This window comes from Ipomoea nil, unplaced genomic scaffold, assembly GCF_001879475.1.
Source record: "Ipomoea nil cultivar Tokyo-kokei standard unplaced genomic scaffold, Asagao_1.1 scaffold0900, whole genome shotgun sequence".
NCBI lineage: Eukaryota > Viridiplantae > Streptophyta > Magnoliopsida > Solanales > Convolvulaceae > Ipomoea > Ipomoea nil.
The window spans coordinates 1,937,114-1,962,047 of NW_017617328.1; the positions used below are offsets into that span (position 1 = coordinate 1,937,114).

Below are 24,934 nucleotides of genomic sequence, written 5' to 3' on the forward strand. Positions count from 1 at the left end.
TTCAAGATTCTAGACAATTGCATATTTTTCGAGTTGCATAAAACGAAGAAAATAATCATTCAACAGAAGCCAGAGTATCAAAGTTACAATTTTTAGCAATAAATACGAAAAAAGGAACCTGTACAACTTCAACCCTGATCATGAAATCCTGGATTACATCTAGAACTAAGTACCAACCAAGATTCGACGCTTTTGTGGGGTTGTTGGGAAGTTTGGGGTGGGGGGTGGTGGAGAGACTAATGCCAAGTTGCCAACAGAACAAACAAAGCCTAGTTTTTGGAGAAGAAAATGAATCGATTATTTTACACAGAAAGTCACCCCGCGAACAATCTTTGCTGTACTAGTGACTTACATGGTTGGTTGGGTGGATACGGATGATGATCTCACCAAACGCTAACCCTTCTTACCACTGTAAAGTATGCTGCGTAGACGGAAGGCCTCGCCTTGATCCCCATTTAACGCCCTCCTCTCCAGGAAGCAAGCCGTGAGTTGCCTGAGCAGCCTCTCGAGACAAGAATGCAAGCAATCACTCGCGTCTTTTACATTAGGGTTTTGCGATAAGATCACTGCGTTTACTGCATCTGCCACAATCTCTCGCTGAGAGTCTCCTAGGAGATATCCAACCGAGCACTTTAGTGGTTGCTCATATGCCAGCAGAGTAGCGCAATCCTACATAGAAAAGAAATACCGTGAATTAACCTCAAGAGAGCATTTATCCCGTAATAAGAAAATTTTAGAGCACACGGCTCCAAAGTAACGCATTCTCTATCTACCTTAACTAAGTCTTCGAATTCTGTAAACCTATTAAATTTGTGAAATTCACTTCTACCATGATTCACTGCCTCTTCAAGCTTCCCAACCTGTGCATGGAAATCAAACACTTTAGATTATTGTAGCAGCTCAACCGTAACTGAGTTGCATTCCTAAAAAAAATAGGAAACAAAGAAAACTAAATAGACTCTAAACATTTCCGTATAAACACCATAAAGTTTACTTGCAATCTGAAAATGGGCATAAGACACTCAGAAAATGACAATAGCACAAAAGGACATTACAGTGTATGGAAAAACATGTATAAAATCATAACATATGCAATCCAAAACACAATCAGATATTCTGCCATAGCAACAGTCCCAAGTCTTCAACTTTTTTATTTTTTATTTAATTAATTATTTATTTTGTTTTCGGAGGTGAGTGGGAGAAGAAAGAGACATATGGTTGCCATATTAATTATGCACCATCTAGCTCATTCCATTAAGGTCAACATACAGAAGTAAAATGAAGCTAGAGCTCAGGTATTGGACAAGAATGATCTCTATTTCTCGTGTCACAATATAAAATTAGGCTTTGAGTTGCGACTTGCGAGTCATGACCTTCTCCAACCTTCCGAAAGGGGTGACTCGACAACTCGTCACTGCCAAAACCAAATGCCAACTGCCTCGCACCCTAGCCTCCAGTCGAACTTCAATCTCCGACAACTCTTCGACCGTGTCACTCACCATTGCAGTGCCACTCTTCGATCTTTAACCTTAGCTCATGCGAGCTCTGGGTTCCTCTACTTTTTATTTTTATAAAGATTATAATTTTTTTACTTTCATAAAGCTATAGTGACTAAGTGTATATATAATATATTTATATAAACACTTCAACAACTAAAGTATTAAAATATTGATTCTAGAATTAACTTTAATTATCATTTAAATATTTCATTGTGATTTGTGCTACAAATCTACAATATTGATTATTGGATATTAATTGCATTAGATTTTACATTAAAACATTGTATAGTCATTTTGCATTACTAATTAAGTAATTGTAATTTTTTGAAGAAGTATCGCTTTGTTTTTGTAATGGTTGATCAACTTTAATAAATTTTTCTTTGTTCTTAAAATAAACAAATAAAGAATCCTCATCACTGAAACATAATTCCTATTGGTGTTCAGTCTGATAGCAATTAGCATCACAGTTTGAAATATATATTCCATTCCCTGCCCAAAGTAACATAGTGAAAGCATAATATACGCTTATATAATTAATTTACCCGTGCTAACTCAATAAACTTTTGGCACTGAAGCAGAAAACAAATAGCTGAAGAACCATCCTGCAGATGCAAAAAATATCTTGTTAAGACAAAATACTTAGCAAAGAAGAACAAGTGAAAAATAGAACTGTTTTCACTGCAATATAGGAAGAAATATGAAAATATAAGTTTTAATAAAAGTAAAAACTAGTAATTCATCTTTGTTGCACTCAATTAATGTCAGATAAAACAGTGGATAATTAAGATGTACAATTGCTGAGATGTACAATTGCTGGAACAATTTAGGCATGCTGATAGGTGATATCCATTCTTACTAGCAGACAAATAGATCCATAAGAGTTAATTCCACCAGAGGTCCCCTGTCTTTGGTGACAATTTCAAATTTAGTCCCAGACTATCGTTTTTGCCATTTAACATCCCATACTATTATTTTTTGGACACTTTTAGTCCTTCTCGTGACTTTTCCTATTTTTAGTAAGGGCATTTTTGTCTTTTCATATTTTTCTTTTGTTATTTTTCCGATTTCAACCGGTTTAATTGGTTTGGAACTTTAGGTAACCTCTGATTTTAAGTAACCATATTTTTCAACCGATTTTTAGTAAAATTCTATACCAATTAAACCAATTGAAACCGGAAAGAATAACAAAAGAAAAATATGAAGAGATAAAAATGTCCTTACTAAAAATAGGAAAAGTCATGAAAAGGACTAAAAATGTCCAAAAAATAATAGTCTGGGATGTTAAACGGAAGTAACGATAGTCTGGGACTAAATTTGAAATTGCCACCAAAGAAAAGGAACCTCTGGTGGAATTAACTCGATCCATAATGAAGTGGCAGAATTTGGTGGCACTACATTATGTGCCTGCTACCCAAAGAATATGTTCTTTAACAAAAATATTATGAAATTTTAAAAAATAATTATTTAAAAAAAAAAAAACAAAATAGGAAAGGTTTTTGGTAATCTAATGGAGGAAAGAACAAAAAATGTTTAAATAACAGTGAAGATATTTGATGTTAAACTATGAACTGCATAGCTAGAGTAATTACCTGAACAATATGAGGGTACCAATCTCGAAGTTTAGCTAAAGCATCATCTACCTGTCCACTCCTAATTAGCTGTTTCAGAAATAGAAGCAGGTAAGACTGTCATATCTACTAAATAAACAAATGGATCCATAGAAGTTTCAGATAACAATTATGAAACCTCTCGTTTACTTTTCTTTTTTTTACATCTTCCCCTCTTTTTATTCTAACATTAAGACAATAAATTAGGTATTTTTAAACTATAAGAAACCTTAACAACTAAAGCCCAATATTGCCTATAAGCCCAAAATTAAATTTATCCAAATACTATATAAGATTAAATTTTAAATACATAAATACATAAACTTCAGTTGCAAGACAGTAAAAGTGGAAGACAAAATAATTAAAAAGAAGCTATGGCGTCATTAAGACACCGACAAAACAATGCCAAACACAATGGGTAGAACAAAGGAAACATCATTGCCTTCACTTGTATATATGCTACATGAGGCAAAACTGGGTGATTTTAGCAAATTAGGTTAAATTCCATTCAAGATGATTTCTAGATTTTGTTCTGCTTATCCAATTGTGTAAAACTGTCTAATCTGATCATATTAATGCAAAAAATAAAAGGTGCACAAGTAAAGCCCAACAATAAATTATAGAGAAAAACAAGATATGTGAAATCATCTTTCCACTTCTATTCAAAATTTAATCAAGACAAGAATATCTTCACCTGGCGAAGAATCTTCCTATGGTTTAGTGAATACATGTTGTCCTCCTCAGAACCATTTTCTTGCACAAATGAGATAGGTGGAACAGTGCTTTTACTTGCAATATCAAACATTTTTAGAGTGTCTTCGTATCCATAATGTTGCAAGTAGGAACGAACAATTCTGGTAAGTAAAACAAATTTCTAGGTGAAACAAGAAATGCTGGTCTTTTAGCAAAAATGCACAAATTGGATACTAGCCACATTGCTTCTTATGGCTAGTATAAAGTTTCAATCAAACAAAGAAAAAATTAGATAAAGGTGAGAATATTAGAGAATAAATTTATCTGCACTAAGTATCTTTTTAAAATATTCTTATTCTTTTAAAACTAGCTACATAGCTGACAAATTAAATGGCTAGCTAAGAAACTAGATCAAGACAAAAACTTGATATTTAATTGCTCAAAAACGCAGTGAACGCAAATTCACTAGGATATGCTTCCCCATTCATATCTAATACTGTGTTTCTTTACTGCATCCCAAAACTTGATTTTAGTCATTTACTCATTTTAAATACTCATGACTTGCTATCACACTCCATTTTTTATTTTCCAAAACCTTAAGTGAAGATCAGATTTCAAGATTTGTGTACAGGGAGCACAGACTTACCCATAACTGGCATTCTGGGGTATAGATATTTTTTCAATTGTAGTTTGTTGCTTGGCTCTCTCCTGTGCTTCATATGCCTAGGCGAAAGGAAGTAAAACTAAATAAGATTGCTATGCATAGCAAAATAATTTTCCTTCGTGTTCTATGGATGAATATGCACACTTTTGTATGAATAGTTCTAGTTTAAAGATAAAACTGATGATGGTTTTTATATAGTCGTGTTCAGTTTACATTGAGAACAATTTTCACATAGGAAACATAAATTAATAGTTGATATTCAAAGTCTCTACACATTGAAATAGAATGCATGAATCAGGTCATCACAATTCATTGAGAAATTCTTACCTTTCGGATTTTACTCATAAAATGTATATCTATAAAACATGAGAACATAACTAGCTTTTTAAGCTTAAGCAAAAGAATAGTTGAAGAACAAAGTGTATAATTAATTTCAGTGTGTCATATAGAAGATGAAGATTATACCTTAAGATCGAATACAAATGGATCCTTCCCAAAGTTCACAGTAACCCTGAAACAGTGATATCAATAAGGAACTTAAGAAGTCATATCTGTAAACATCAATGAACAATTTTTAGGCTTTCACAGATTACACCTAATAAGCGAGTAGTGATGCAACCAATGCTAGGTGAGGTTAAAGTCCTTTCAGAGTTAATCTACGACAGTGAAGTGAAATAGCATGTCAGGGTGTATCTCAGTGGTCAATGGGCAAGAACAAGATGGATGGTTGGACAGTCTTAACTCTTAATTTCAATTCCTATTCAAGAAAATTTGGGGGAAACTAAAGCTACCTTGCCACCTAGATCAATATAAACAATTTTATAAAGTGATGAACTTAGAAAATGAGGTTGGGTCCATAAAATTTTCAATGAATATCAAAAGTTATTGAGCCAAGATTTTGAACCTAAAACATGACTATGTGCACAAAAAATCTTGTAACTGTCATTCAAGATATAGACCATAAAATTAATCAAATTTAAGAGAGAACAGGTATCAGAAAGCAAAATCAAGAGGCAAAACATTGAAAAAGATGTAATTGTTTAACACATCATTGAATGATAAGAAAGACAATTAGGACTAACAAATTATTCACAGGGGCGTGCTACATACTCCTCATTTTGACTGTGAACAGCAATGGTTGGAAATAATGGCCCTTTAATATCCTTGCAAACTGTTCCTACTACTGCCCCGTTTTTCCTGGCATTGGAAGAAATAGAACACAAATCTGAGAGAAGCACAGAAAGTACATGGCATGGAATGTTACGAATAGCTAGATAATATTCAGAAAATTAAACTACAGAAGCAATGAAATCACGGTTTCCTTAAAAACTAAGTCATTCTAGACCAATCTCCCATTAAAAATGCAAAATATGGTCTTACGTGAAAAAGAGTTCCTGTGCTGCATAATTGATGCCTCCACCAACAGTATCACCTGTTGTATAAGTTGGACCAAATACCTCCCCCTTTCCATGTCCACGATAAAGCAAGCCATCATCACCATGATACCCATAACTGTTTGCTTCCCAGCTGAAAGTGAAGACCAATTGTAATAAACCCAAAAATGGAGACAACAAACCAAATACCAACTACTTGGATGCAATTCTCAACTGCTGATGCATGAAATAAAAAGAGTTCAGTCAAGAATCTTTATGTATATTTAAAAATTAATGCTTTCATTTTATGTTTGCTTCTTTTTGGATGCTACCAAAACCCTTTCCATTTGCATACTTCATGTAAGATATCAATGTTATATCATCTCTATAACAAACTATCACAACGTATTAGCCAACTTATCAAACCTGTGTTTCATTCCATAAGGACTTAACAAACAAGTTTCTAACCCGACTTATCAATGGACGGAGAAAATTGCAAATTAGCCATACATCTAATATTGTGCTTGCTTGACCCATAACTTATTGGAGCATATCTATTCAAAAAAGTATAAGTTATGCCAAACACTAAATAGAAAATAAGGCTTTTATAGCCAAACAAGAGGCAAAAAGTTTGGTTAACCCATATACAGCTTTAGAACAAGGACTGATCCACTGCATATATGCTCTTTATATTTTTCACTGTTAAAAATGTGAACTTTGTTTGAGAAAAACTGCTGAAGTTATGGTCTTGAAGTCCTACTACACATCTTAACTCTTTCTAGATAAATAATAATAAGTTTAGATTATTGTATTTGTAACCCACTTTTCAGCCAAATTTTAGCTCCAATTTACTCTGGCAACTAAATGGAGGTTAAATTTCAACCTATGTGTAACCTGATTACAATTCTGACAGATTCATTGAAGATTTCACATCAATTTCTATTATATTCATCAGCAGTCTAGATAATGCAAGAACTGGAAAGACTAGAGTAGTGAATTAGCAAAATACCCCGGTTGGCGGCACATTTTGAAGCCGGAAGTGGTGAAACCGATGGCAATCTGACCCTTGGCTCCAGCATTCTTGACATAGATCTCGAAATAGTAAACGAGGCGCTTGGAAGGGGCGGGCCGATTGGCCTGGACGACGCCGACATCGTGGCCGTGGAGGTTCACGTTCGGGTACTGAACCGAGAGCTTGTCGGGCCCGACGACGGAGAACCCGCCGGAGCTGTTGAGCGTGTCGAGCTCCGTCGGCGGCTCCTCCCTTTCCTCCTCATCACCCTCCACTACATCCGAGGACTGCACTGCTTCCATGGCTTCCCCGGCGGATTCGAATCTGGCGGCGGCGGCTTTGGAGTTGAGCCGCCAGAGTTCTAGGAAGTAGGAGCCGATCAATTCTTGATTCTGGGAGCAATTAATGTCCTGAGCCATTACAGAGAGCTATGAGAGCATAAAATCAGATTTGAACCCTAGGAAACGAGGCGGAAGAGATGATGATAGCAAGCTTGGGAGACGCAGTGAAGAGCGCTTATCGGAAAAGCAATGGAGGCTTTCTTCGACGAAGGGCTAAAGGTCAGGCCGCAGCCAATTCCAATTAAAATTGTATTTTACATAATAAAATATGCTTACAAAATACAAATTACAATTATTATTAATTGGTGTCAACTAATTTGATAATTAATAATAATAAATATTGTAAAATTAATTTAAAATAAGGGATACAATGTTTAAATTATTCTTTTCTTTTTCTTTTTTCCACAAAAGATTGAATCCCAACCTCAAGGCTCCTTACATCCCGACTCAACATAGCATTAAGAGATTGTAAATCACGATAACTCAGTGAGTCAGTGGCTTAGCAAACATAACCAAATCTCGATGGGCACAAGAGATCCGTTTCAAACATTGGTCTCTTCTCATAAATACGACATATTGAACCAGTGAATTAAACACATGCGGGTAATTCTTTTATTTTGTTTTCTTGTTAGAACACTAAGTGTCATGAGTAGAATCTAACTATATAATGCACCTTTAAATCCGTACCATATTCAAACTAATCTCCGCTCATATCAAACCAATCCAATTAAGAAGCAAAGTGTTGGTCATATTGATTTTTCCATACTATATGAGGTTTTAAACTCCCGGTCTCTCTTAAGAGATGAGAGTGCACAGTCATTCTCACACAACTCAAGATGGTTAGTGTTCAAATTATTATTTGATTTACAAAAAAGTCAAAAATCGCTATTTGAAAATGCATTATGGGCGAAACCCGTCTTGTGATCCTAACCATAAAATAATTACAATGAAGTCAACCGACATAAATTGTTCATAGCTAATCAACTCTAACCAAAAAGGCCAATAAATAAATCCTATAAAAAAAAAATCAAACTTTGAACCTTATTGTTATATAAAATAAATTAACTATCCGACCAACTCAGGTTTAAATTATTCTTAATCTTAAATATCTTGTCCCAAATCTTAAATATCTAATTGTAGACAACTTTAATTTCACTAGTATATTGGTAAACAATATAGACTCAAATCAGATTTATCTAAAATTACGTTGACAAATTTTAGAGTACCAACATCTTGTATACTTGCAAAGTCATGCACTTGCATTCTACACTTTTTGTTAGTGTCAAATATGTAACTCTATTATTATATTTTTTAAATGTTTAAATTCTTACTTAATACTTTTGAGGTTATATTACCTTGTTCTTCAACTTTTGAGGTTATATTACCTTGTTTTTGTTGAAGAAGACGTTAGGCGCTTGTTTTATTAATAAAAAATAATAATTAATTTTGAGGGGGTTATTTGTCCAAAATAAAAAATAAAAAAAAATCAGCCGCCTAGACGCTCGACCACGGTGGAGGTTGATTTCGGCATTTCTCGACGTGGTCAGATGCCACCTAAGCACGATTTTTATAACTATACATTATTCTATTGAAGTCCAATTAGTTTAGACGTCCAAGCAAATCTACTAGGACAATAAGGTTGGTCAAACACGTAGAAGATCTATATAAGAATTAAATCAAGTAAATTACTCGAGAGTCTATTCTTACAAAGAGATAATATATAATAAATAAACATGGGGTCTCAATTTTCAACATAACTATTTGTAGTTGTCACTGTACTTCAAAGAGTCCAAGATGTCATGGCACCTCTCTCTCTCTATCTAGCTTATATAGCTCATATCGCTCTTTTTTCCGGTCTTCTACATAATATTCTTTATCAAGAAAATCCACATTAATAATAGCTAAGAGCGCTTAACCCTATACATCTATTATTCCAATAAAATAGTGATGAAACCCTCTAGAATAGAGTCCAAGATGTCATGGCACCTCTCTCTCTCAAATAGTGTTGTTTCTAGAAAAGACAACGGTTAAAAAACCGTTGTCTATGCGCGGGACTTACAACAACACCGGCTTCAACAACAGAAACTATACCCCTACGACAACGGTTAATAACCGTTGTCTATGTGCATTTTTCTTGTAGTGGTTGAAAAAAATGTGATTTTTCATTTTGGATTTCCACATGATTTTTTTATTTTTTTGTTTTTACTTTGATTTACGGGAAAGTCAGCAACTCAGCATTCAACATCCACTATTTGAAAGTGTGTTCTGAATGTTTTTTTTTCTTACTTTATCTGACAATGAGTGCTTAATTCTAACACGTGTGTGTCTAAAACCCAACAAATACAACTTACAAACATTGCGGCCATTCATAAAGAAAGATTGTCATAATTTATATGGATAGTAACGATAAATTTTCTTCGTCACTCAAAAAATGTAATTTAAAAAAAAAAGATTGGTAAATTAATTAGCGGAACAAAGAATTCCTTGCGTTCAAGATATTCTTTCTGTCAAGAATGATGAAGATGCATTGCAGGGTCTATTTGTTTCTAGCAAGTAATTGATTATGTGGGGTACACCATAAACTTTTGTTGTATAAAATAATGAAAAAAGGCATTTTATCATTTTAAATAGAGTAAATACCCAAAATGGTCCTTCAACTATAGCTAAATTCATAAATTGGTTCTTAACTTTTAATTTCAACCAATTAGGTCCTTAACTTTGTAATTTTAACACAATTTGGTCCTCTGTCTATTTGACCGTTTGTTGACTATGATTTTTGAGGATATATATGTAATTTCATGGTCTATCATCAGTTTTTTAAGGTTCCGGTTGCATTTCTAGACCGCACTGTTACATTCGAATCCACTGCCGAAAGCAATCTACCAAATCCGGTCGCCTTTTTTATCCTCCCTTTGGATTCAATGTAGTTGAGTTCGTACCAGAGCGAAGAAGACGACGTGTTTCCGAACCGGTGCAACGTCATCCTGGAGGCCTCCACATGGAAGCTGAAGGTTCTTCTAGAGATCGTCGATCACGGTCAACAAATGGTCAAATAGATGGAGGACCAAATCGTGTGAAAATTGCAAAGTTAAGGACTTAATTGGTTAAAATTGAAAGTTGAGGACCAATTTGTGAATTTAGCTATAATCGAGGGACCATTTTGGATATTTACTCTTTTAAATAAGTTGTGATAATAAAAAGACAGACTACAATTTTTAGTGCTCATTTTAGGATATTGAACAAATGTTTGTAAATGTTATTGAAAAACTATGAATAATCAAATAGAGAATATTAGTTTTTAACATATTAATATTAAATTTTAATGGTATTAACACCAAATAATAAAGGGGATAAATATATGAAATGCAAGAAAGCAACTGAAGCAAATGATTATTTGATTTTTGTATTTTCTATTTTATTTTTTCTTTAAAAAAAACGGAAACAGTTGTATTAATCAAATAGAGTCAAGTTCTAAAATATAAATAAGAGAAGAAGACGGGACAAGAAAATGATTATTTGAATTGATTCGTGTATTAATTGAGTACAATAATGTGTATTAGACAATTTACGAGTTATTTAATTTATACATATAGGGAAAAGGTACAAATAAACCATTGAACTATTTGAGAGATAATAATTAAGTCACCGAACTCGAATAAGCTCCAAATTGATCCATGAACCTGTAAAAAGGTGCAATTAGCATTTTTAGTAAGAGCATCCGCATCAGTTAGGGAGAATGAGAGATAATGTAAGAGTGATTATGATAGAGAAAATGAGAGGAGAAAGAAAAAAAGGAAAACAAAAGAGGAAACAGAAAAATTAAATAAAAATAATAGTATTTTAATTACTGTCAGACGCGCCAGCTGGGCGCAAAGGTGACATCCATGCATGGTTGTCACACATGGTTAAAATTAATGGTGGGTCCCACATTTATGAAATCTCCCCACATTTGCAGAAGCATCCCATTTTTCTCTTTCTTGCTTCTCTCTCTTCCACATGGCATTAATTTCTGACACTATTCTCACATTATGCACAGATGTGGTTACTCTAAGTTACCAACAAGTTTGTGATGATTAGGATGCCATGTGTATTTTTTTATTTTTTAGTTTATTATTATTATTATCCTACTAAGCATTTGACCAAAAAAAAAAAAAAACTAAATTAGTGTAGTTTTTAATTTAAAAATTTAAACGTTTTAATTTAAATAATATATATATATATATATATATATATATATATATATATATATAATTTAAATTAAAACTTAAGTTTTAAATTTTCTAAATAAAAAGCTACACTAATTTAGTTTTTTTTTTTTTTTTGTCAAATGATGATGGATGATGATGATGATGATGATGATGATGATGATGATGATGATGATGATGATGATGATGATGATGATGATGATGATGATGATGATGATGATGATGATGATGATGATGATGATGATGATGATGATGATGATGATGATGATGATGATGATGATGATGATGATGATGATGATGATGATGATGATGATGATGATGATGATGATGATGATGATGATGATGATGATGATGATGATGATGATGATGATGATGATGATGATGATGATGATGATGATGATGATGATGATGATAATAATAATAATAATAATAAAAAAAACTAAAAAATAAAAAATACACATGGCATCCTAATCATCACAAACTTGTTGGTAACCTACTAAAAATGCTAATTGCACTTTTTTTGCAGGTTCATGGATTTAATTTGGAGCTTATTCGAGTTCGGTGGTTTATTTGCTATCCACCAAATAGTTCAATGGCCTATTTGTACATTTTCCCTTATACATATGTAACAAACAAAATCAATATTCACGCAAATTACGTGGTAGCTAATAACTCCGAGTCTTCCAAATGTCTTAACACATTATAACATCCTTAGCGGACCAAATCTTCGCTAAACCGTGTTATACACTTGGGCAATAGCCAACCATGCCCAAATTGAGACGTGTTTGAGTTGAGACCAATCTTGTATGTGATCAATACTCAATAAATATTTAGGCCACAACATATCTCTTTCAATCTTATAGTGCATATATAATTTTTTATATTTATACGATATACTTAACCTTATTTGCTTGTGAATTATTACAATTATGTCTAAAATGATCCTTATTTGCTTTATTTCATCTTATTTAATTGTTATTGCTCTTATCTTGCTTCTGCTTGCCTAGCATCTAGTGTATTTCCTAATGCTATCATTTAGTTATTTGATGTCATATATTGCGTGTCATAACTCCAATTTATATAAAATGACATTACACACACTCTATGCTACTATCACATTCCATCATAAACTAACTTAAAAAAATCAAAACTAATATTTTGTATTATTTTTATGTGTGGTATGTTCCTTGAAGTTTAAATTATTCATTAAGAAAACGCATATATAACTTTATACTTATATCAACCATAATGCATTTTTAAGTCATAAATTTAAATTATTCTTTGATAAAATAGTCAAAAAAGTCTTCAAACTTTATTTAAAAAGTCAATTAAGCTCCTAAACATTTCAAAATCGCAATTAAATTCATAAACATATCATTTTGATGCATTGAAACCCAACAATCAGTTAATGACTTGCTATTACATGTCATTAAATTCTGTTGATCTTATAACCAACTCTAGCAACATTTCGGTTAACTCTGACAACCTTGTAACCAACTCTGCTAGAATTTTAAGAAAATTTTAAAAACAATTGCCTTTTTCAGTGGGTGACCTTTTGGTATAGTGATTATTGCTTTTTAGGAATCAAAGTGATTATTGTGGAAATATTCGTCGCTATCCATTGTAAACAAAAGAAATAAATTAGCGACGGAGAGTTGCATTCTTAAAATTAGTCGATGATATTATTCCACATTCATTGAGACATTGCTTATCTTCCCAAAACTTGGCACAACCTAACATCCTTACCTTGTGTGAGAAGGGAGAACAGTGGCTTGAGGATAAATACTTTACTTAGTCCACTGCAAATATATGATTCATTGATGCTTTGTGGCCCCATTTGAGCCACATTCTTGCTTTTTCTTAAGAGTTCTACAATGGCGATTCCAAATTCTACTTTATTAATTATATTTCCTAATGTGATAAATCATAGTTGTAAAAATCGCGCTTAAGTGCTAGGCAGTGGACGGTCGCCTAGAAATTTAGTAGAATCGCCGTTTTAGGCCGTCGACTACCTAGGCGGGTGCATAGGCAGCCTAGGCACCAACTATGGCGCCGTGGACTAGGCGGCCGTCTAAGATCCAAAAAAATTCTTTTAATTTTTTTTTAAATGGGCGCCCGAGGAACGCGTAGCGATTTTTACAACCTTAGATTGGTAAGTATGTATATAACATTTTCATCTTGCGGATACATGAAAAGTTGTCTAACTCTAAAATTTGTGGGAGGGAGTAAAAATTGGAGTAGAATTTGGGACTACTTCTTTTTCTTCATATATAGTCAATTAGACATTTTTAAATGTTAATTTTTTAAAAAATTACATTTTTCTTCCATAGTTATACGAATTGTGGATTTGTAGAATTTGTCCTTGATCGTTGGTCATGCTCATTTTTCACATTAAGTTATCATTGGTTCTGCACTTTTCGTCCATTTACTAAAAAAACATTAGAGACAAAATTTGCAACTTTAGTATAGATTAGGGACAAAAAGTGAGTACAAAAATTTAATAAAAGGACGAAAAGTAAACGCCAATGCCAATGCCCAATGGTAATTTAGGGGTGAAAAGTGAGCACAACTAACACTTATGAACAGATTCTACAATTACTCTATAATTTAATGACAAAAAAATACAATTTTCCCTTAATTTTTCATTCGATCTACCTATTTTGAGAACTAGCTTTATGTCAATCTCACATAGATTATTAAAAAAAAAAAAACATGTTCATCAATAAATTTTACAAATTCTATTAACATCTATTACTTTATCAAAAAAATTGAGTTAAAAACATTATTTATGAGGATCCAAACTTTGAGTTTTCCTTGAATTATACTCCATATGTCTAATTTGTCCAGTTCTATTTATTAGTCTTTCCTCGTTCAAAGTATTTACGAGGTCACTGTACTATGATATTTTGTTCAATTTAGTCATTATATTTTTATTTTGTTCAATTTAGTTCATATACTTTAAAAAGTGGTACAAATAAGAATAGGAGTTAATGGTGCTAATATTACCGTTAATTTAGGTTTCGTGGTACTGACATCATCATTGTCACATCATGATATTTATATTCCTAATCATATATTACTTTATACATATTTGAAATTAATTATTCTTACCACCAATATATTAAACTAGTATGTCCAAAATGAATAATTACAACCATGTTCCTAATGAGATTTGGACACTTAATGTCAGCATGCTTGTAATTATTTATTTTAGACATATTAAGAGTAAATACCAACTAAGGTCCCTCGAGTTTGGTGGTTTCACCACCTACAGTCCCTAACTTCCGTAATTACCATCTGTGGTCCTCCGAGTTGCGAAATCTTACCTTCTGCCGTCCTTCCGTTTGCGCCGTCTGAAATAGGGATAAAATAATAATTTCTCTTTGTTTATTCTTTTTAAGGGCAAATATCAGTAATATGATTCATATCGTAATTCACACAAAAATATCAGTGATTTGAGCAAATAATGGGCGCAACTAGTTTAGTAAATTATGTAAAGAATCATCATCCCATTTCATATATATCCGATTTCAAGATAAATATTGGGTTAAAGATTGCGTTAATCATTTTTCTGATTATAGTATTAGCCTCCTAGAATTTGAAGAGCCCAGAATAGATCGAGGAAGAATGGATGCGCACGAACACAGAGTAAATCAAGGGTTGTGAAGGTGGATTCAATGGAGTCCTAGGAATTCCACCTAAACCAAGCCCTCAATCATGGCTGCCCAGTAAGACCCTCATCTCGAAAAAAAATGTATAAAATCTTAATTTTCACTTTCATTGAAAAATTTGGAAGATTGTTGATGTTTGTATTGATCCAAAAAGCTGAGAGTAGAAACCAGATGGCTTATCTTTGAGCTATATGCAGTCTCTTTCATTTTTGCAGACTTTGTAAGGGAGTGGTGGCGGTGGTGGTTGTGATGGAGCCATCACGGGGAGAAAGAAATATGGGTTTTGGGGGCTGGTGGTGGAGGCGGAGGCAGGGCGTGGGGTTGAACAGTCTGGGGTGAGTGTACGAGTTGACTAGTTGGGGTTACAGAGCTAGGACTGGGAGTTCTAGAGTTATTGGATCTGGGTAAAGAGAGAGTGAGAGAAGTTGGAGGATCAATTGCCAACGAAGAAGCCATTTCGATTTGCGACACTGGCATCAGAAAACCCTGCCGGTGCGAGCAATGGGCAGGTAAAGCTGAGGGAGGCTTGAATCGCTCAAATCAGATCCGTTGAAAGCTGGTTGCACCACCGCAGCCAGCACGACTTCCCCGACCGCCCCGGAATCGATTTGCTGATCAGAGACTAGACCGACGCCGATACCTTCTGTTTTCGGCGGCTGATCTCTCTCTCTCATAGTCAATGGCAAAGATGGGCTAGCGGTGAAGGATCAACGACGAACGGTTGACACGAGGCGAGCACATCTGGCGCCGCCGCCGCCCACGTAACAAATTTCTGATAGGTTAGAATTGAAGGGTAAGGGATAATGAAGTTTTGATCGTCGGAATCTACGAAGTGAGTTCTTGAAATGGGGCGTTAATAGAAGATGAGGCGATGAACTGGGAGAGGGATCAGTATGGCAAATGAAAAATTTACCCCCACTTTTGACGGTTTAGACATAAGGAACTAACAGAAGGACGGCAGAAGGTAAGATTTCACAACTCGGAGGACCACGGATGGTAATTACGGAAGTTAGGGACTATAGGTGGTGAAACCACCAAACTCGAGAGACCTTGACTGGTATTTAGTCGACATATTAATGTAATATATTAGTGATAAAATAATTATAATTTTAAATATTTATGAAATACTATAAATATCATGATGTGGCAGCAATGATTTAGCGTCACTCAAGTTAAGTTAATAGCAATATTAACACCGTTAACTACTGTCATTAGTTTCATTACATTTTAAAATAGAAGGACTAAATTGAATATAATAAAAGCACAACGACTAAATTGAACAAAATACTATAGTACAAGAACTTCATAGGTACTTTGACCTCATTCGTCAAATTAATTTTTTTTCTTTGCTTATTTTCGTTAATAGTTTCTTATAATTTTTAAATTTAATTTTTATATTTTTAATAATACTTTTAATATAGTTTATAAACTCAATATTATGAAAAATTGAAGTTTAATTTAGGTAATTGAATCAAATACATAAAATAAGATGGACCGAGTATTATTCCATTGAAAATAATTGGTTTGGTTTTCAGGCACCAAAACGAACCGGTCCGGTTCTTGAATAATGTTTATATATACAAGTTTTTATACGTATTAATTTGTAGCATCTAGGGTTATTTCTTCAATTTTTCGTAAGAACATCCATCTCCAACGTCCACAGTTGGACACCTCAAAACAATATTTCCGAAGGTATGCATTCTTTCATCTTCTTCTTTTGATATATATATCTGTTCTTGTTGCTTTCTTTCGATTTGATTGATTGATTGATTGAGAGCTTGCAAGAATGTTGGTTTACAATCCGGAAAGTGTGTAGGTGAGTGATCCGTGGAAGTGAATTTGCATTTCATTTTCGTCTTCCTTTCTGCTACAGAATTTTGGTTGAAAGTGGAAAGCTTGAAGGGGATAGGATTATGCGTGCCACATTCATCCGTGGACTTCAATGGCCAGCAGAAAATTAGTTCGAGATTTTTTGCTTTCCAAAAGACAACCCGTTTTCCATCAGCTATTAGTACCTCAGCAGGTTTCTTTTCCTTTGTGTGTGTGTGTGTGTTTTTTTTTTTTTTTTTTTTGGTCTGTTTTGTTTTGATTTTTTATTCAAATATATATATATAAAAAAATGATGTTTTTACATTGTATAGGTGATTTCAAGCAGAGGTGCAACAAGTTTGAGATTGGGTCAGGCATATGGCTACGTGGGTAATCGTCAATTCAGTGTATTCAATGAATTCTCTCAGAAACTTAAAGGTGAAGTTAACAGGTAAAAGTGTCTGGAAAGTGATGATTATTGGTTTCATATGTTAAAGTTTGTATTTTGCATTGTTATAGTTGTGCTAATTATTTGTTTATGGGAAATGCATGCTCAGAGCCTGTGCTAGCAAGATAAACTATTGCTTGTTCAAGTTGTTGGGGCTTCCTGTTGCTTTCGTTGTAAATAGAGAGAATGAAGTGAAACAGAGAAAGTTCCATTTTAATTGCTTTGCTTTAGAATGCCTAGTTATCTGGTAAAATTGAAATAGGAAGGTTTCTGAAGTCTGGTTCATACTTGGAGTAAATTTTAGGAGGAGCCTTTTTTCTTAGTTGTGTGGACGAGTGAATTTATGCAGATTGTCCTAGGGTTTATGACCAATTCCTCTACTTGGTGGGTCTTTATTTGGAAGTTGGAACAGATAGATGCCCCTTGCATGAACTCTTTTTTTTTTTTTTTTTTTTTTTGAAGTGCATGAACTCTTCTAGAGTGTGCTTGGACTGCATTTATATTTTTGCATATTCTTATCCTTATTTATATCTAATAACTTCAAGGATTTGGCTTGGCATATTTTTAGAGAATTGTGTAGATGTCCTCTTTCAGAGCTTTCATATTTGCCATCATGTTTAAACTTATAAACTCTTTCTGAATTTTCTGGGTTGCAGAAACAAGGAATTTCAGCAGTCAGTCAAAGAACTGAAAGATAAAGCAGAAGAGCTTCAAGGAGTCAAAGAAGATCTAAAAGCAAGGTAGGTTATGAATTAAAAATGTAATTATGCATTGTAAAACGCTCTGGCCTTCATTAGGGACATGCTGTTGTATGTCAAGGCTGGTGGAAACTTCCTGTTGGGACCCTGAAATGGTGAATTGGAAAATGCAGAACAAAGCAGACTACTGAGCAGCTTTACAAGCATGTGGATGGTGTCTGGACAGAGGCTGAATCTACAGCAAAAAAGGTAGAGATGGACTGATGGAAACTCCCTATTTTTGCTTTGATGACTTTTTACACTTCACTGACCAAGTAAATCAACTATTGCTTAGATTGCAAGCAAATTTGAGTGAAAGTTGTTGCCAATGTAATGAATCTTCTAAAACTGTTTCAAGATGTCTATTTTGAGTGTGTTTCGGCATCAAAGGGTGAAAGGGATTCTAATGTTAATTGTGAGCAACCAATGTCAATATGGTCTGCTAGTTGTTGCCTTTGGTTTTCTTACATGTTCTACTGTAGGTTTATGCTAATGTCGGGGAAAAGGTTTCTGCTGCTAAGGAAGAGGTTTGTAGATTTCAAGTTTGCCTTGCTCCTGTGTAGAGTGGTGTTTACTGAGTAGTGAATAATTTAGTACTCTCTATTTTTTGTAGGTCAAAGAAACTTTTGGGTATGGGAAGCAAGACTCTGAAGGATCAAATGTAAACTCCGACAGTTGCAGCTCAAATACCAAAGATACAAACCATTCTACAAGTGGAGAAAAGCAGCAACAGCATCAGAAACCTGATTTCCATGGTACTGCAGAAACAGTTTTTGGCAAGGTTAAGTCTGCTGCTTCCTCCATTTCTTCAAAAGTCTTGCCGTCCATCCAGAAACTAAAGGAAGCAAAGCCAATCGACTTAGCAAAAAAGGGGTACGCTATTGTAGTGGATGAGTTAAAAGGTACTGCAAGTAAGAGGAAGCACCTTGAAACTCCCTCAGAATCCCCACAGGCGAACATTCAGCGGAGCACAAGGACTGATATTGTTGTTTTACCCTCAAAAGAATCCAGATGGAGTAAGAAGTGGGAGGCTTTCAAGGAAAAAGTAATTTACTCATGCACTCTTACTTTTGGATGTGGATGTGTCAGACTGTCAGTATAGTCTTATTATCCTTTCTAAGATTCAAGATTAATGTCAGCTATTCTTCTCAGATGCAAGGCAACCCCCTTTTTAAGCGTGTCAGGGGAGCAAGTGAACCTGTGGTCACAAAGAGTCAAGAGGTTTGTTGAAACACTGAATCCTAGTATAATGTTTGTTCTTAAGGTCTTAATATATGGCTGAACCTGAATATAGTTTTTATATTACAGCAGTACTAGCACACACATAGATAAGTGGTGACTGATATCTGACTGTTCTAGATTTTATATTATCTTCGGTCACCTTTTTGATAATTTCTAGATTTTACGTATTTTCTTACTTTCCCTTGCGATCTGTGTATTAATTGATTCATGGGCTGAGATGGCAGATTGCAGAAGATATTCGGGAAAGATGGGAGACTAGTGATCATCCCGTGGTTCACAAAATCCAAGAGTGTGTTCTAACTATCCTATTCTTAGGCTTGTTTAAATGGTTAGTGTTTTATAAGGCAAATTAGTAATTACCCATTTTGATTTGATTTGACAGTATAAATGAAACTGTGTTTGGGGAATCAAGTGCTGCATTGTCATTTAAGGAAATACGTCGCAGAGACCCGTATGATCTTGTGCCTTGTTTTTCCTTCTTATTACTACTGGTTTCTCAGTGATATGTTGTGTTAATCTGAAGTGGATTTCTTCTAGGACGTTCTCTTTACCAGATTTTGTTTCTGAGGTTCAAGAAGTAATCAGACCTGTCCTCGAGGCTTTCTATAAAGTGAGTTAACACAATCTCACAAAAGCTTACGATTCATTCCATCCGTATTATCTCATTTACATTGATTATTGCTTTTGTCTCCATTTTTTATTTTCTTTTAATATGAACTGTTTTTAGGGAGATATTGAAGTACTTAAAAAATATTGTGCCTCCACGATGGTTGAGCGGTGTAAAGCAGAGCATACGGCTTTCAACAGTCAGGGTTATGTTTTCGATAATAAAGTAAGAACGCTAATCATGATATGATGCATATTTAATTCATCTCTACACACTACTCTTATTTCACCTTACATATTTTGGGTGTAGATTCTTCATATTTCTGAAGTCGAAGTTCGAGAGACGAAATTGATGGGAGAAACTCCCATAATCATTTTAGCGGTAAGCATGTTTAAGCATTCTATTTCTGACATTTGGATAATATAATACTCTTCTTAGCCTCCTCCACAAACTCCCTGTAAGAGAAAAACTAGTGAAAAGGCGATCTCTACTGCCCAGAGAATAGAAAGCCTTCTTTCATCAAATATGTAGATCTATGATGACGACTGAAATACTGATGGACTCTTTTTTGGTTTGTGCGGTTGCCACAGTTCCAAACACAGCAGGTATATTGTCTACGTGATAAATTGGGCTCCATAACAGAAGGGGGAAAAGTAAGTTGTGAGAAGTATCATTATTTATTTAATTTTTTTAATGGAAATTTCAAGTTTTCTGCATCAAGATTCACGCGAACAAACATAGCCTGTTGAGACACATCTTAGTTGTGTCACGGGCAGACAAACTTTCATACTTTGGGTTACGTTTGGAAAGCAGGAAATTGACTTCTGAAAAATGTTTTCTGGAAAATGAGACGTGTTTGGTTCATTTTCTAGAAAATGAGTAAAATTGTATAATTAAATATTTTATTTACAATATAAAGTTATTTATAATAGTATTAAAAATAATATTATTCATCAAAAAAAAAAAAAAGGTTTCCGGGGTGGTCTCTGCCGGAAACCATAGGTGTTCTGGACCAGACTTATGGTTTCCGCCGGAAACTTTGTTCTGAGTATGGTGGAAAATGACTAGATTTTCTCCAGTCAACGGAAAATGTTTTCCATTGACTGGATTTTCCAATTGCATCCAAACTGGAAACTCGAAAAATGATTTCCAAACACAGCCTTAGTGGTACGGTCTTTCTTTTTCATTCTTGGATCGTGAATAGAGATATGGTTTCAGGACATAAATTTGTTGACACTAATTCTGATTCAACTGCATTCTGATGTGTGCTTGTATTTATCTATCCGTGAGAGATCAGGACTCGATTCACACGGTATATTATGCTTGGGCGATGGAACTAGTGGATGCAGATGAAGCCGGAGAGGGCGCAGTTTTTCCCCTATGGCGGCTTAAGGAGATGCAACAATTTGGCGTCACTGCCCTTATATAACGACATTTTTTGCCCAATTATGAGTGGAGTTAGCTGTTGTATCAGTTCTTTCTTCTTGCCTGGAGTTAAGAAAATTTTTATTATTACAAATCTGAACTCCACACTCCAGAGAGAATTCATGTTCTAGACTAGTGGACAATAATATTTTTTTTTTTCTGGGATTCAATGATTTTCTCAGCTGCAAAATGTATGATTTTGCATGGAAACAAATGAGAGTATTGTGCTCCCAACATACATAAAGTTCACATTTAGCAAATTTATATTCAAAATGGTTAATTTTTACACATGTAACACTGATGATCTTTAGTAATAATATAATGTTATGATTGTTCAGTAGAGGTACTTGTCAAAAGTGGCTTGTAACACTAATCACCAAAAAGGATTATTGAAAATTTTAGATCATTGTATTAACCAAGGTGATTGGAATTTCTAATCACATCTTAACCTCTACCAATCGTGGTAAGAAAAGTTGTAAAATTCTATTTTTTTTTTTTAAAAAAAATCAGTCTCGAACCTCCTTGTTAGTAGGGAAGGTTATTAGACATTTTAGTTGACAAAAGAAACCAGTCTCGAACTAAGAATGCCATTAGACCCCGGTTAATTGATCAATGTCATCATCATTTCTAGTTTTGTAGAAGATGAAGATCCACTCCTTCCTTTCATTAACATATATATAGCCAAAAGCTTAGAACTATACACGGTCAACACAAGTACAAGAAAAGAGGTAGTAGCCAAGACACAACTTTATTATTCAAAGATACACACTACAGTACAATATGTTAAGATCAAACGCTTACCACTACACCAAACATTATAGCTAGTAGTCAAGACACACAACTTTATTTTCTTATACTGCCACACATTTTTATAAGGTAGGGTACTGAATTTGGCCCTTCAAGTCTCTGCCCAACACAACAAACCATAAATGCGGCAATAGTATAATTAATCTTAATTAGGGGACAATGATGGTCGCTTTCGGCAAAAGGCAGTTCCATTGTGATTATAGAGTATGCAGCCATGGTTTTGTTCTACGCAACAATTTGTGCAATTATCAACCTTTGATACCTCAGAAGTTGCCGGGCAAATCTTATACTTTGCTCGAAGATCACACTCTTTAGTGCAAGGTTTTTGTTGGGCATTTGCATGCTTCACCTGGATTCCAAACACAACAATAATGCCTGCGCGGATAATCATGAGATTCGAGCTCGAGATCTTTTGACTCTTAATTTAACTATGAATAATGTAACTAAAAATAATAACTATGGTTAAATTTAAGGTAATTTTTGGAAGAAGACATACCGCAGAGGAGGAGGGTGACAAGGCCAATTTTGCGAGTAGTAGCCATGGATGCAATAATATAATGGTACCTTAAATCTTCACTTGTCGAAAGGAATTTGCTTTGTATGTATATGTATATGTTGCTTAGCTTAATTGATGCATGAATGGATAGTGTTAAGGTGTTCTAGTATCCCATTTATATAGCAATTAGCCAACAAACAATCATAGATGCACACTGAGTAAATCTTGCCTTGTGACTCTAGCCAACAAATGATTACAAGGAAGTAATATAAACCATACTAGGTTGCTCATAACTGAGATTCAGATACTTGGACTGAATATAGGAAAGCGGGGACCAAAGCCCCAGTTCAATCAGTACCGACTCAAACCAAGAAATAAAGTTTTCACGAGGTGTCAAACTTAGAATCTTGTGGGGTTACGGGTTACTAATCTAATTATTTTTCATCTTACTAGATATGTTGATTGATTATATATATATATATATATATATATATATATATATATATATATATATATATGTGTGTGTGTGTGTGTGTGTGTGTGTGTGTGTGTGTGTGTGTGGGCTAATGTGCTATTGCATAGGACTTAGGAGCAAGATTTACTCTTGTGCAGACATTCAAGTAGTACGTGGATACAATGTTGCAAAAAACGTTAGGCGCCCCTAGGCGCCGATTTTTTATTTTTTATTTTTATTTATTTTTATTTTTTTAATTAAAAAAAATTAAAAATTAAAAATTTTCAAAATTTAGTACTAAAATATAAGGTTTTCATAGTTATTTCTTAGAAACTATTTACAAAAGTGGTTGTAAAATTGTTCAAAAGATTGTTTAAACCATCTAAATACATAAAAAACTAAAATTAAGAGCTAAAGAAGCATTTTTTTTGAGAAATTAGTGGACCAAACCGCCTTTGGCTGTTTGCGGTGTATAGATCTCGAAAAAATACGCGATTTGAAAAAAAAATTGTACCAATCGGACAACCGAGTCAAAAGTTATGCCTTCCGAACTTTTCCGACATTAAAAAAAAAAAAAAAAAAATCGCCGAACCGGCCGGCCGCGTAGGAGGCCGCCGAGGCTATTCCTCACGGCGGCCTCCTATCGCCCAGCGCCTAGGCGCCGATTAATCGGCGCCTAGGCGCGATTTTTGCAACCATCGTAGGTTTCAGCCAAAAAATAAATAAAAATGCGTGAGTTTTTACCGTATTAATACAAATAAATATATTTTAATTATAAAATATATTATGTGTTGCAATACATATTAAATTTCATATTTTTATTAATTACATGTAATATCATGTACTCGATCCATCTATCCCATTTTATTTAATTTTTCTTTTTTATTATTCATTTATCAATTCAGTTCTTTTTTGCAAAAAAAATATTTAGTAATTTTTAAATATGAAAATTTTATTAATTAATATTAAATTAAATATTACAAATTAAATATATGATGACTATCGAAACGTGTTATGTACTAATCTACCAATTGTAGAAACCAAAAGTGCTACGTGGCAAAAGTTAGGCATGGTCATTGATTATATACTGGTAAAAGTTAGGTATAATTATTAATTATTCATTTAATAATATGAAGAAAATTGAAAAGATAAACAAACGATTTCATGCATGGTACGGTGGTACTTGGCATGCAATTTATATTGTGGACCATATAATAAGGAAAAGACAACGTTAAGTCGTTAATATATATATATATATATATATATATATATATATATATATATATATATATGCTAAAAATGAACTTTCAGTATACTAAAGATAAACATGTATATGTCAGTGATTTACTTGGCAATGTAACCCGTGATTCATGGCACAACAATTGGTGGTACTAATTTAAGTGTCCATGTTCTTATCCACTATTACATATATCGTGTCTCGCATATATTTAATTCTGATAGTTTTATCGGAATCGGATACACCATAAACAATATATGAATGTACAAAACAAGGGTAGGAAAATAGTAACTTTATTATGCTTAAGACTACAAGCCACTAGACGGATGTTGTAGTGAACAAACCAAGATATCATGGAAGGGAAACCTGCTACTTATTTATAGTGTTGAAGAGCCTCCCATGTCCTGCCAAATGTGTGACATTATATTGCTTTGTTATCCTTGCTCACCATCCACGTATCCCCTCAGCTCTCTCTCATTTGCCTCCCACGAATGTCGACACCTTTTTCCTTCATCATCTTTACCCTCCTTAGCTCACGTTGCAGCTTGTACTCACACCCACGCCACACCACCCCAAGCAACCCCGTTGACGATAGTGTCACCGGTGC

The 24,934-nt window shown here is 34.1% G+C and overlaps 2 protein-coding genes and 1 long non-coding RNA gene across 6 annotated transcripts; 1 reads left to right on the top strand and 2 right to left on the bottom strand.

The window, feature by feature from the left end:
• Positions 1-24: 24 nt before the first annotated feature.
• On the bottom strand, positions 25-7,433 carry LOC109179430 (ran-binding protein 10). Its single transcript, XM_019328931.1, has 10 exons — positions 6,846-7,433; positions 5,844-5,990; positions 5,574-5,660; positions 4,929-4,974; positions 4,446-4,522; positions 3,801-3,960; positions 3,089-3,157; positions 2,042-2,101; positions 774-860; positions 25-669 (listed from the first exon to the last, which is right to left on the bottom strand). The coding sequence occupies exons 1-10, from the start codon at positions 7,265-7,267 to the stop codon at positions 394-396; spliced, it is 1,431 nt and encodes a 476-aa protein (XP_019184476.1). The 5' UTR covers positions 7,268-7,433; the 3' UTR covers positions 25-393.
• A 9,235-nt stretch (positions 7,434-16,668) lies between these two features.
• On the top strand, positions 16,669-21,619 carry LOC109179443 (mitochondrial import inner membrane translocase subunit TIM44-2-like). Of its 4 annotated transcripts, none has more exons than XM_019328945.1 (15): positions 16,669-16,757; positions 16,939-17,088; positions 17,207-17,325; positions 17,979-18,062; positions 18,194-18,269; positions 18,542-18,586; positions 18,673-19,104; positions 19,212-19,280; positions 19,526-19,590; positions 19,684-19,752; positions 19,839-19,911; positions 20,029-20,133; positions 20,218-20,289; positions 20,499-20,561; positions 21,206-21,619. In XM_019328945.1, the coding sequence occupies exons 2-15, from the start codon at positions 17,008-17,010 to the stop codon at positions 21,335-21,337; spliced, it is 1,485 nt and encodes a 494-aa protein (XP_019184490.1). In that variant the 5' UTR covers positions 16,669-16,757; positions 16,939-17,007; the 3' UTR covers positions 21,338-21,619. The 4 variants fall into 4 exon arrangements, with proteins under 4 accessions (XP_019184490.1, XP_019184492.1, XP_019184493.1 ...); XM_019328946.1 differs by having other exon boundaries at positions 16,724-16,757; positions 16,882-17,088; XM_019328947.1 differs by lacking the exon at positions 19,684-19,752 and having other exon boundaries at positions 19,526-19,574; positions 19,802-19,911.
• Positions 21,620-22,062: 443 nt separating this feature from the next.
• Positions 22,063-22,770, bottom strand: LOC109179444. The gene is made up of 2 exons (XR_002053902.1): positions 22,637-22,770; positions 22,063-22,515 (listed from the first exon to the last, which is right to left on the bottom strand). It is a non-coding gene; the product is annotated as an uncharacterized LOC109179444 (long non-coding RNA).
• Positions 22,771-24,934: the final 2,164 nt, after the last annotated feature.